Source organism: Podarcis cretensis (genome assembly GCF_951804945.1).
Source record: "Podarcis cretensis genome assembly, chromosome: 6".
Classification (NCBI taxonomy): Eukaryota; Metazoa; Chordata; class Lepidosauria; order Squamata; family Lacertidae; genus Podarcis; species Podarcis cretensis.
Genome location: NC_137175.1, coordinates 98,027,463 through 98,040,097, shown reverse-complemented (window position 1 = coordinate 98,040,097; position 12,635 = coordinate 98,027,463). Strand labels below are relative to the sequence as shown.

Sequence of the window (12,635 nt, the reverse complement as noted above, 5' to 3'; positions counted from 1 at the left end):
TCAAGCACAAAGGATCTTCCTCAGAAGTCGACAAGACATAGATATTAAACTGCAATGGAGAGAGCACTGCTACTGTTACCTGTTTTGATGGAGCCCATGATGGGCTCAGAGCTAACAAGGCCATGCACAGCCACCAAGGACACAACATACTCTGTAGACGGCTGCAGGCCAAACAAGGCAGCATGTCTCTTGGTCGGGTCTAGCATCACTTGCTTGGTTTCCTCTTTGTCCTTGGGGCTGTAGTTCAGTATCAGGCTATCTGCTGGAGGAGAGGGGTCACTCCAAGTGATGTTCACACTGGAGGAAGTCACATGAGAAAAGTGAAGCTGTGTGATTGGCCGGAATCCTGGAAACAAGAATGCAGAAGAAAATGGCAGGCTGGGTCTTATTTAGCCAGGAAACATGCAAAATGGTGAAAAAGATGAGTATATCTGAGCATGTACAAAAGGACCAAAGGGTAAGGCTGTATACACACTAAGCCACTTGTAGCAGAAAAACATAGTGCTTGTCATCCGGAATAGATGCTGCTTCCAAACTAGATTGATTCTATGTCCTGCCATTCACAAGAATGGGTGTGGCTACATGATGCACATCTGAAAACTCTCCTCTTGATTAGGTTATCCATGCCTTTCCCTCCCTGCACATACCCCAGGTGAATGGAGAGGAAAGCAATGGTTGCATTCTTGGTATATGCCCACCCACAATGCCATTGGGCGGGTGTGGATACCCCCCGCCCAATAGCTGGGACCACCTACTGTACATCTGTTTTTAAATGGACACACTGCAGAGTATTGCAGAATCCATCTGTGATGAGCTTTTATTTTCAGAATGAAACCAGTCTCTCAGAAGTACTTTTCATGGGCAAAAAATTGCAGTGGATCTAGACCACGCAGGAAAAAAAGTACTCAAGTCTCCACTGATTCAATAAAATAGTGTGTGTACACAGTCCCAGTCTTCTGTAATGAGGGTAAAGATTATCCATTTTAGAAATGTATTTTCTGAGCTTTAGGCTTTCCCCCTTTATGAATTAATCACTGGACGCAGTTTAAATGTTCTGCATTTGACCACTCCCCAAAAGTCAAGGTAGGGTGTAAATCTGAGGAAGGGGGGACAGGAAAAATGGGGCAACAGAAAGAGGGCGTGTGAAGGCTCTTGCAAACATGCACATCCGTTACCTGGGCTACTTCTGCACTTAGCATTTTGGAAATGACATACCCATCACATTAGGCTCAAGCTAGATGTGCCACGAGACATCTGTTTTATTTTATTAATTAGCGGTGCCACACAGTTATTTTGAAAATCAGGGAACCGGCACTCTGAGAGAAGTTTAACACTTTCCTCCCCACCTCAAACCCCCTCCTGCTATTAGCAGAAGAAGAGATGCTGAGCCTCTCACCCCACCAACACCATGGCTTAGACACTCTCTCACAGAGCACCACACCCCCAACCTTCAAAGCAGCTAAGTGGGGCTGCAATTAGTAAAATAAAGGGCTTGTCAATGGTGAATCTAGCAGTAATCAACCAGCAGACAGTAGTAGCAGACCCCCAGGAAACCTCAGGTGACTCTCAGTACCTGTGAAGGCATCCACTGTGCTCTCCAGGCTCTGCTGACGGCCTCTTTCAGCAATGACAGAGATTGTGTATTCAGTCCCAGGTTCCAAGTCTGATAGTGTGAGCTCAGACTTGTCTTTGGCCACAGTAACCTCAGATGCCATTCCTGAAGCGGGGATGAAGATGACCCGGTAGTGATCAATAGGACCCTTGGCTTTGGTCCAGGACACAGAGATGGATGACTCTGTGGAAGCTGTCACTATGAGGTTGTGAGGGCTGTCGAGCTCTGCAGCAGGAGAAGGAGATTTAAAAAGGTAGCCTGTTAACAGCTTGGAATGCACATGTCTGAGTTCAGATTTTTACACACACAATAAAAATACACAATGCAGCGCTGAGTCTTCTTGAAATTCTCTTTAAAAAGAAATTTAATCAGAGACCCAGATTTGATGATGATGATGATGATGATGATGATGATAATTTTATTATTTATACCCTGCTCATCTGGCTGGGTTTCCTCACCCACTCTGAGTGACTTACAGCACATATAAAAACATAATAAAAAATCAAACATTAAAAACGTCCTGATACAGAGCTGATTCAGGTGTCTTCTAAAAGTTATGTAGTTCTTTATCTCTTTGATATCTGAAGGGAGGGTTCCACAGGGCGGGCACCACTACTGAGAAGGCCCTCTGCCTGGTTCCCTGTAACTTCGCTTCTTGCAGTGAGGAAATCAGCAGAAGGCCCTCAGCACTGGACCTCAGTGTCTGGGCTGAACGATGGGAGTGGAAATGCTCCTTTGGGTATAATGTGCCAAGGCTGTTTATAACTTTAAACTTCAGGACCAACACTTTGAATTGTGCTTGGAAACGTACTGGGAGTCAGTGAAGATCCTTTAGGTGTTATATGGTCCTGCGGACACTCCCAAGCACCAGATTAGCTAATGCATTTTGGATTAGTTGTTGCTTCCGAGTCACCTTCAATGGTAGCCCCACATAGAGCGCATTGCAGTAGTCCAAGTGGGAGATAACCAGAGCATGCACCACTCTGGCCAGACAGTCTGTGGGCAGGGAGGACAAGGGGTTTCACAAATGCAGCAGGGCTTCCTCCACAACAAAGTTGGTTCAGAATATTTTCACACCAATATCACTTCTGTCCCCCAGAAGTGAATAACAATGAATTTAATAACTGACAATTCATTGTCTCTTAACAGTGTCCCAAAAATTCTTCCTGGGCCTAGGACAGACCAGAGGCATCTAATCATGGCAGCGAAGAGGGAGGGTTGCCTTGCCAGCTGCTACTGAGTTTCAGTTGAATTTGATAAAGATGACATGGCTTGGCTAGTTTGAACCTCTCTATGTGCAATGACGTAAGCAGATGGAAACTTCATTGGCCTTGAAGCCAGTGGGTCCTCCCTCAGTGGGTCATCACATAGCCCTGTGCAAGTGTGAGGCTCCTCTGGGGGGGTGAACTAGACTCTATTGTCTCCTTTAGCAATCTCTCTTCTCCCTTGACCATGGTGTGGAACTGCAGTATAGAACTGAGCTGGGCTCACAAAAGTAACGGTAAAGGTAAAGGGACCCCTGACCATTAGGTCCAGTCGTGGACAACTCTGGGGTTGCGGCGCTCATCTCACTTTATTGGCCGAGGGAGCCAGTGTACAGCTTCCGGGTCATGTGGCCAGCATGACTAAGCTGCTTCTGGAGAAACCAAAGCAGTGCATGGAAACGCCGTTTACCTTCCCGCTGCAGCAGTACCTATTTATCTACTTGCACTTTGACGTGCTTTCGAACTGCTAGGTGGGCAGGAGCAGGGACTGAACAATGGGAGCACACCCCGTTGCGGGGATTTGAACTGCCGACCTTCTGATCAGCAAGCTCTAGGCTCTGTGGTTTAGACCACAGCACCACCCTAAAAATACAGATCCAGAATCCTTAGCAGTGCCAGCACACAATCAGAGTGGTCACTGAAAGTTATTATGATGAAGAAATGGATTTTGGTAGTGTTGATGGAGCAATGTGATCTATGAATCAATACCCTAGAAATTCTAAGGCTGCCTTTGATATTTGCAGTTGTAATCGCTGTACAAATATCACATAAAGGCAAAAGCTGTTTGCATTTGCATTGAAATGCTGGCTGTAAATACTTCCCCTTGTGCAAAATGCCAGCTTGCTTATGTGTCTATAAAAATTGACAGTCTCTCTCTCCCTCTCTCTCAATGTTGGGATAATCTTTTGAACCATATACTCTCCCCCCCTCCCCATTTATGCCCCTTGGCTGCTCACTCCAAGACACAAGGAAAAGCGTTCTTAATAAGAGGCCCCTCATCAGTGTGAAGAAGAACAGAGATTTTGGCTTCAGCTGCTAATTCTTGTTTGCCTCTATTCTCTCACAGGAACAAAGAAATGGGGGGCAAAAGAAGAGAACATTGATAGAGCTTCTGACAGGGAGAGGAAGGGTAAAAGAGCACTTTGCTTGTGACTCTGCATGCACAGCCAGCGTTGCAAACATTCAAATCATTGCTCAATTCAGAATAGGACTCCTGCTAGAAATCATTTGCCAACCAGATCCCTGGAGCAGAAGTAACCAACTGAGGTTTGCAAAGGCATTTCACCTGAATCCTAGGCAGGACCTCCCAAATTTGAACAAAAGGTCACCTCCAGGGATGTGGAGGTTACCATAGAGTGTGGCAGAGTGACATGTCTCAGTACAATCAGCTCCTTCTTTTAGACCTCCTCCACACCCTGATAATCTGCTTGGTGAAATTACTGCATGAATTCAAACTGGCAAAGTACTGCAGAATGAATTAACTGAGGGTCACTTAACCATCTTCTGGAGCCCCTAAGTATGGCTGAGGATTCAAGACATGGGCAGAACCCACTAGTTTTGCTCCGTAATGATTTTTTTAATTTAAAACAAGTCTGTGTGTCACTCACCAGTCCTTGCATTCATGGTAGCTGGAACACTTTGCTTGCCATCCATTACAGCTGAAATTCCAACTCCATATTCTGTTCCTGGCACCAAATCTGCATGTGGACACACAAGAATGCACAGATTAAGGAATGAATTGTAACTATTTCCACCCACATAGTGGTTTCTTCTTGTCTGGCTTATGGATGGGTGAATCTGACAATTTTCTTTCTCATTTTCTCCATCTTAAATTCAGTTCTCCACATTTCCATTTCAGTTTGCATTTTTAAAAAAAGTTCTCCTGAAAATATTTTCATGCAATTTTGCCTAATGTGCACATTTTTGCAAAGCAATTCCCCCTAATGCAACACATTTTTATATGTTATTTTGATCAATATATGCATCTCTGTACATACTTTACCCCAGTGTATGCATTTTTGTCCTCAGTACTCGGCTGGAAAACTGCATGCAAAATTCAAGGAAATTTGGCTTTTGAAGGACGGCTGCGTTCAGTTCATGGTTTTTCTTCACAAAGTGCCTATTATTGAATTGCACCCCCCCATTCCCTAGTCTGGCTTCACTGCTGTAATTTTGCCATGGTAACTGGGTAAGCCACTAAAAACATAAATGAATAATTGTGCTAACATTTGCTGCTAAACCACTGATAATGAAAGGACAAAGTATGGGGCATTGGTTTGTGTTATTGTCTGATATGACCCAAGACTTGGGGGAGAAGAGAAGAAATTGAATGTCATCTCAGAAACAAATGCCATAATACTTTCGATTTAGTTTAGAAATCTAGAAACATTTCCAACAGGAAAAGTTAATTTTCAATTTGTTCAGTTGATCTAGGCCTCCATCTTTGAAAACATTGACTTTGTTTTGTAGTTGCTTAACTCTAGTTTCTTGTCAAAGACAAAATTAGGCTGACTTCAAACATGTAGATGTGCAACCTCCTTTCATCTCCACTGCAAAGTAAAATAGCCACTTCATGCATTATGTGATGTGGAAGTACTGTGGTACCTCTGGTTACGAACTTAATTCGTTCCAGAGGTCCGTTCTTAACCTGAAACCGTTCTTAACCTGAGGTACCACTTTAGCTAATGGGGCCTCCCGCTGCGGCGTGATTTCTGTTCTCATCCTGGGGCAAAGTTCTTAACCCGAGGTACTACTTCCAGGTTAGCGAAGTCTGCAACCTGAGTGTTTGTAACCCAAGGTGTTTGTAACCCGAGGTACCACTGTAAGTGGTAAGCACCTTGGCCACTGAATTCAATATGATTCTTCTTTTCTGGCACAGATGCTATGAAAAAGTTTGTGGGGCACGGCTGGAAAGAATCCCTCTTCCACCTTGCCATGAGATAAGATTGACAGCGCTTTGTACGCTTACTACAAGGTGGTGGCTTCAAGTAGAGGTGGGTAGACTGGCCTACTAGAACCCTGAAATCTACCAAACTAGGTACGGTGCAACATACTGGCACAGGAGGCAACCATATACTTAAAATTAAGGAGCTAGGTGCCTCTGAGCACATGCTCAGTCCAGGTAATTAAAAACAGGGAGTTGTTGATTTGTTGCATAGACCCCCCCCCATTTTAGGCTGAGAAAGCAGAATTAATTTTAGAGCAAAGAACAGTCACCTCTTGACCATTAATGAGACATACTTCAGTTGCTTTCTGTAAAGCTAAATTTCAGACGAGAGAGAATCCAAGATAGCTTTATTTGTTACCAAACTGATTTGACATCTAACATTTTCATTTGAGTTTCTTATTTATGAGGCATAAATGAAACACTCAATAATTTATGAAAGAGCCCAGCTTCTCCCTGCGTGCCATGGAAATATAAGTATCCAGCTGCCGGCAGGAGGCCTGCCCTGTGGTTTCTGGCTCATCAGGGGAGACAGCAATTTAGTTAATTTCCAGGCAATCTATCATCTATTATCATTATTGGATCAAAGCGGATGCCAGTGGCTCTTTGTCGGCACCCTTTGGGTTTATTTCTTTCTTCACTGAATGGATATTGGCAATTTCTCAGAGGTACAAAAGATGTAAGATGGCACGCAATTCCTCTCCACGAGTGCAGGCAAAATGTAAACCAGGAAACAAATAGTTCCTTGTCACTGGGGCCAGCCTGTTACCCAGCCTTGTCTCCTTGAGCTCCACTCAGATCACAGCACTGTGGGGGGCGACTCAGTGGTTTGTTCTGTACAAACCCATAATTGAGAGTGCCCAGGCTAACATAGTGCAGGGCTGGGCTGACTTCAGTTTTGTGCAATGGTCTTTGTTTCTACGAGAATCCATGGGGCCCACCAATGCATTTGAAAATTATGAATAAAAAAGAGGGCATCTTCAGGATCTCTTAAGTAACTTGTGTTATGTAATGCTCAGCATGCATTCTTGGCTCCAGCATATAAGGGTTAAACTACACAAAACATAAAATGCATTGTTTGGAGTATCACGATTTTTCCCTTTTCCATGGCAGTCAGCAGCTGCTTTGTGTTCTGATCAGCATTAGGACCACAGTATGTGGGGAAGAGAGCTAATGATTTTCTCCTCACTGTGGTCCCATTGAAAATCTCTCCCACTGAAGCTCCTATTCAATATATTACCAATGTTGATGACCTGGTTAGTGGGGTAGAAGTGGAAGGAACATTAGGCGCGAGTGATCATGCTCTTCTGAAGTTTGCTATACAGCGGAAAGGAGCAGCCAAGCATACTAGGACTCAATTTCTTGACTTTAAGAAAGCCGACTTCATAAAACTTAGGGAAGTACTGGGTGAGATCCCATGGACAGTAATACTAAAAGGAAAGGGAGTTCATGATGGCTGGGAGTTTGTTAAGAGGGAGATAGTAAAAGCACAACTTCAGGCAATACCAATGAGACGGAAACATGGAAGGTGCCTAAAGAAGCCAGGGTGGCTATCTAAAGAACTTTTAACTGAGTTAAGATTAAAAAAGGATGTGTACAAAAAATGGAAAAGGGGGGAAACCACCAAAGAGAAATTCAAACAAATAGCCAGCACGTGTAGACACAAAGTCAGAAAAGCTAAAGCACAGAATGAACTCAGGCTTGCTAGAGAGGTTAAAAGCAACAAAAAGGCTTTTATGGGTATGTTCGTAGCAAAAGGAAGAACAAAGAAACAGTGGGGTCACTCAGAGGAGAAGATGGTGAAATGCAAACAGGGGATACAGAAAGTGCTGAACTCCTCAATGCCTTCTTTGCCTCAGTCTTCTTCGATAAAGAAAACAATGCCCGACCTGAAGAATTTGGAGCAAATGATTCAGCAGAGGAAACACAGCCCAGAATAACTAAGGAGATAGTACAAGAATACTTGGCTAGTCTAGATGTATTCAAGTCTCCAGGGCCGGATGAGCTGCATCCAAGAATATTAAAAGAACTGGCAGATGTGATCTCAGAACCACTGGCAGTCATCTTTGAAAATTCCTGGAGAACAGGCGAAGTCCCGGCAGACTGGAGGAGGGCAAATGTTGTCCCTATTTTCAAAAAGGGGAAAAGAGAGGACCCAAATAATTACTGCCCAGTCAGTCTGACATCAATACCAGGGAAGATTCTGGAGCAGATCATTAAGCAAACAGTCTGTGAGCACCTAGAAAGGAATGCTGTGATCACCAATAGTCAGCATGGATTTCTGAAAAATAAGTCATGTCAGACTAACCTGATCTCGTTTTTTGACAGAATTACAAGCCTGGTAGATGAAGGGAACGCAGTGGATGTAGCCTACCTTGATTTCAGCAAGGCATTTGACAAGGTGCCCCATGATATTCTTGTAAAGAAGCTGGTAAAATGCGGTCTTGACTATGCTACCACTCAGTGGATTTGTAACCGGCTGACTGACCGAACCCAAAGGGTGCTCATCAATGGTTCCTCTTCATCCTGGAGAAGAGTGACTAGTGGGGTGCCACAGGGTTCTGTCTTGGGCCCGGTCTTATTCAACATCTTTAAAACGACTTGGATGATGGACTCAAGGGCATCCTGATCAAATTTGCAGATGACACCAAACTGGGAGGGGTGGCTAACACCCCAGAGGACAGGATCACACTTCAAAATGACCTTGACAGATTAGAGAACTGGGCCAAAACAAACAAGATGAATTTTAACAGGGAGAAATGTAAAGTATTGCACTTGGGCAAAAAAAATGAGAGGCACAAATACAAGATGGGTGACACCTGGCTTGAGAGCAGTACATGTGAAAAGGATCTAGGAGTCTTGGTTGACCACAAAGTTGACATGAGCCAACAGTGTGACGCAGCAGCTAAAAAAGCCAATGCAATTCTGGGCTGCATCAATAGGAGTATAGCATCTAGATCAAGGGAAGTAATAGTGCCACTGTATTCTGCTCTGGTCAGACCTCACCTGGAGTACTGTGTCCAGTTCTGGGCACCACAGTTCAAGAAGGACACTGACAAACTGGAACGTGTCCAGAGGAGGGCAACCAAAATGGTCAAAGGCCTGGAAACGATGCCTTATGAAGAACGGCTAAGGGAGCTGGGCATGTTTAGCCTGGAGAAGAGGAGGTTAAGGGGTGATATAATAGCCATGTTCAAATATATAAAAGGATGTCACATAGAGGAGGGAGAAAGATTGTTTTCTGCTGCTCCAGAGAAGCGGACACGGAGCAATGGTTCCAAACTACAAGAAAGAAGATTCCACCTAAACATTAGGAAGAACTTCCTGACAGTAAGAACTGTTCGACAGTGGAATTTGCTGCCCAGGAGTGTGGTGGAGCCTCCTTCTTTGGAGGTCTTTAAGCAGAGGCTTGACAACCATATGTCAGGAGTGCTCTGATGGTGTTTCCTGCTTGGCAGGGAGTTGAACTCGATGGCCCTTGTGGTCTCTTCCAACTCTATGATTCTATGATTCATTGGGACTATGGTGTGTGAGGAAAAGGCACCCTCTGGAGTAATTATTTTTGTAAAAAAAGAAAATAGTTGTGCAGCTCCAAGTCTCCTGTAATGTGTGTTTTGGCTCCAATAAGAGCCTTGATAGATCCGATCAAGGTCCACCGACATCAGCAGGCACTGGGCAGCCCACCAGTAGATCACCAACAGATTAGCGCTTCACCAGCAGCTTGCTTTATCTTTTTTCTTTTCTTTTTGCATCTTGGAGTAATCTCTGAAAAACTGTTGACAGTACTCAGCCTAGGGATATAGGAAGAAAATGATCTTGTTGCATTTCATTGCATGTAGCCCTGTTTCCTTTGTGTTGCAGTTTGGCTTCTGACAAAAAACTACATTTTTTTGTCTTGCTGTCTGCTGTGGTGAAATTTCATGTAATGAATTATGCTGTAATGATATTATCCTAATCCCATTCCAATGCAAAGGGAACACAATGCAAATGGAGGAAAAACACACCATTTTCTCTCTCCAGATGAATGGTGGATGCTCAGAACAAACAACAGGGGAGAGCTATTGCCTTCATACTCTGCTTATTTACTTTCTAAAAGCATCTGGCTGAAAACTGAATGCTAAATAAATAAATAAAAACCTGTATTGTGAGTTCACAGAAAAGCTGGCTATAAGAGGATTCCACTGTAGTGAGAAACCTCTGTCATGGATGTTAGTTTGAATGGATGCCAAGCTCCTCAGAAGATGTACTGAAGGCAGCTCTTCATAAGTATTCCCTCGATCTTATCATATAGGGCATCTCAGGAAGGTTGGGGACCTGGCCAAAAGGCTGTATCTGTGCATGAAGACAGGCAGCAGAGACAGGCTGCTGCATTTCAAGAGGTAGACAAAACAACACCACCAAAAATAAATCCCCTCTCTAGGGCGGAACGTCCTTGCTGATGGAATTAAGGAAAACCTGTTTCATGCTCCTCTGTAGCAGCCCAGCCCAGCCATGAAATCTCTGCTAAGAGCAGCTTTCAGAAGAGTTTAAGAAGAGCCTGGAAAATTTCCCCACATTTCCTCCTTGCTTTTCGTCTTCTCTGATGCTGGAGACATCTGCACAGCGCTGTGCTTGGGCAGAAGGAAGTGGTGCCCTCAGGAAGTACCACTGAATCTTTCCTCTCCCCATCTCTTGCAGAGGTGCCTCAGCAAAGCAGTGGTGTTCAAGCCTCCAGAGGTTTATCAGGGGCTCCTTATTTAGAAGATCAATAATGGCGTACAAATTCCCTTGAAAGACAGGTTGTCCCACACACTACTGATCTCCACCTACAAAACTGCTGGGAAGAGTTGGGTTCATTCTAGAGCTCACTTCCCACACAACACTGCTAAAGACCCAAGAGGCCTGAGTTCAATGGTTCTTATATTCCCAAGGAAGTGTGACAGGATTGCAAGTGAAATCTGTCAGCCCCATTTGAGAATTAACAGGATTATTTAGCCAACTAAGGGCTTAGCCACACTTCCTCTTGTCCCACTGCTTTTTCCCGGGGAAAAACATTCTTTAGCACTCAGTTGGAGCAAATGGCAATTTGGTTTTTTCCTGGATTGACATTTGCTATGATCTATCGTTAAAGAGGGACGCAGGTGGCGCTGTGGGTTAAAGCCTCAGCGCCTAGGGCTTGCCGATTGAAAGGTCAGCGGTTCGAATCCCTGCGGCGGGGTGCGCTCCTGCTGCTCGGTCCCAGCGCCTGCCAACCTAGCAGTTCGAAAGCACCTCCGGGTGCAAGTAGATAAATAGGGACCGCTTACCAGCGGGAAGGTAAACGGCGTTTCCGTGTGCGGCTCTGGCTCGCCAGAGCAGCGATGTCACGCTGGCCACGTGACCTGGAAGTGTCTCCGGACAGCGCTGGCCCCTGGCCTCTTGAGTGAGATGGGCGCACAACCCCAGAGTCTGTCAAGACTGGCCCGTACGGGCAGGGGTACCTTTACCTTTACCTTTTTATTGTTAAAGAGTGAATTTTCCCTGGGGCAAGGGGGAAACCACTTGGACCTGTACCTAGAAAGCATGAGTCAAGTGGAAAACCAAACATGGGACAAGTGGAAGAGTGGACAAGCTCTAAATTTGGGCCAGAAGGAAATGCTGCCTCCCGCCAGATTGCCTGGGACTCTTTCCTCCCAAACTCTTCTTCTGTGCAATGAGACATAGCGCAATTGTTTCCTGGGGTAAACATCTTCTGCCATGTGCATCTCTTTTCTGCTTGTGGCACACTGCACAAAGTTTAAAACTTTTCTACTTAGTGTGATTGTTTTAAATGCACTGGTGAGAATTATGGTAGAAAAGTCATGGAAAAGGTGGAGCAACTCAGAGGCCCTTGGGAGCAACGCTGAGCAAGGACTTGCAGGGAGTTTGGCCAAGTACAGAGACAAGGGGAATTTAAATGACTAATCTTTGTCCAGAGAGACTGTAATGTGTGGAATAGCACTAAAGGTGAGTTCATCACCCAGTGGCTATAGCATCATCATCACAACTTGGAAGTTTGGAAGAGATCCAATGCCACGGACAGAACACCTTACTGCAACCACATCACTTGAAACTCAATACTGTTTCATGCTCTTTGCTTCCTAGAGAGATATAATATTTTAGAGGCAGGGCTTTTCAGAGCACGTTTGTCTGTGAGTACTGGATACTCACAGTGGGACGCAGGTGGCGCTGTGGGTTAAAGCCTCAGCGCCTAGGACTTGCCGATCGAAAGGTCGGCGGTTCGAATCCCTGCGGCGGGGTGCGCTCCCGCTGCTCGGTCCCAGCGCCTGCCAACCTAGCAGTTCGAAAGCACCTCCGGGTGCAAGTAGATAAATAGGGACCGCTTACCAGCGGGAAGGTAAACGGCGTTTCCGTGTGCGGCTCTGGCTTGCCAGAGCAGCGATGTCACGCTGGCCACGTGACCCGGAAGTGTCTCCGGACAGCGCTGGCCCCTGGCCTCTTAAGTGAGATGGGCGCACAACCCCAGAGTCGGACACGACTGGCCTGTACGGGCAGGGGTACCTTTACTTTTACCTTTACTGGATACTTTGGGGTGCTTTGTGATATTTATTTTAAAACATACAAGGAAAGCAAGGGAGAGTGGAGAAGCAGAGAGACACTGTGCTAGTCTTTAAAACAGAATGTCCTTGGAGGCCCCCTTCCCCCAGCCAACTTTGTGCCAGGCAGCTGCAAAAATTCAGACTTCTGTTTCCTTTGGCGGCCAAATGCCAAACTGTTTCCCTTCAGTCTCTGCCCACAGCAGGTGGTGTGTGTGTGTGTGTGTGTCCCATCATTAGTAGCCACTCACCATCAAAAG

The 12,635-nt window shown here is 45.3% G+C and overlaps 1 protein-coding gene across 1 annotated transcript in view; it reads right to left on the bottom strand.

Annotated features, from left to right (window-relative positions):
- Nucleotides 1-12,635, bottom strand: part of TNR (tenascin R) — a 191,315-nt gene that overhangs the window by 41,620 nt on the left and 137,060 nt on the right. Inside the window, exons 10-12 of the mRNA XM_079981098.1 lie at nt 4,485-4,574; nt 1,574-1,837; nt 80-346 (exon numbers count right to left, since the gene is read on the bottom strand). Of these exons, the coding sequence (XP_079837224.1) occupies nt 80-346; nt 1,574-1,837; nt 4,485-4,574 (621 nt within the window). The remainder of the gene's footprint in view (nt 1-79; nt 347-1,573; nt 1,838-4,484; nt 4,575-12,635) is intronic.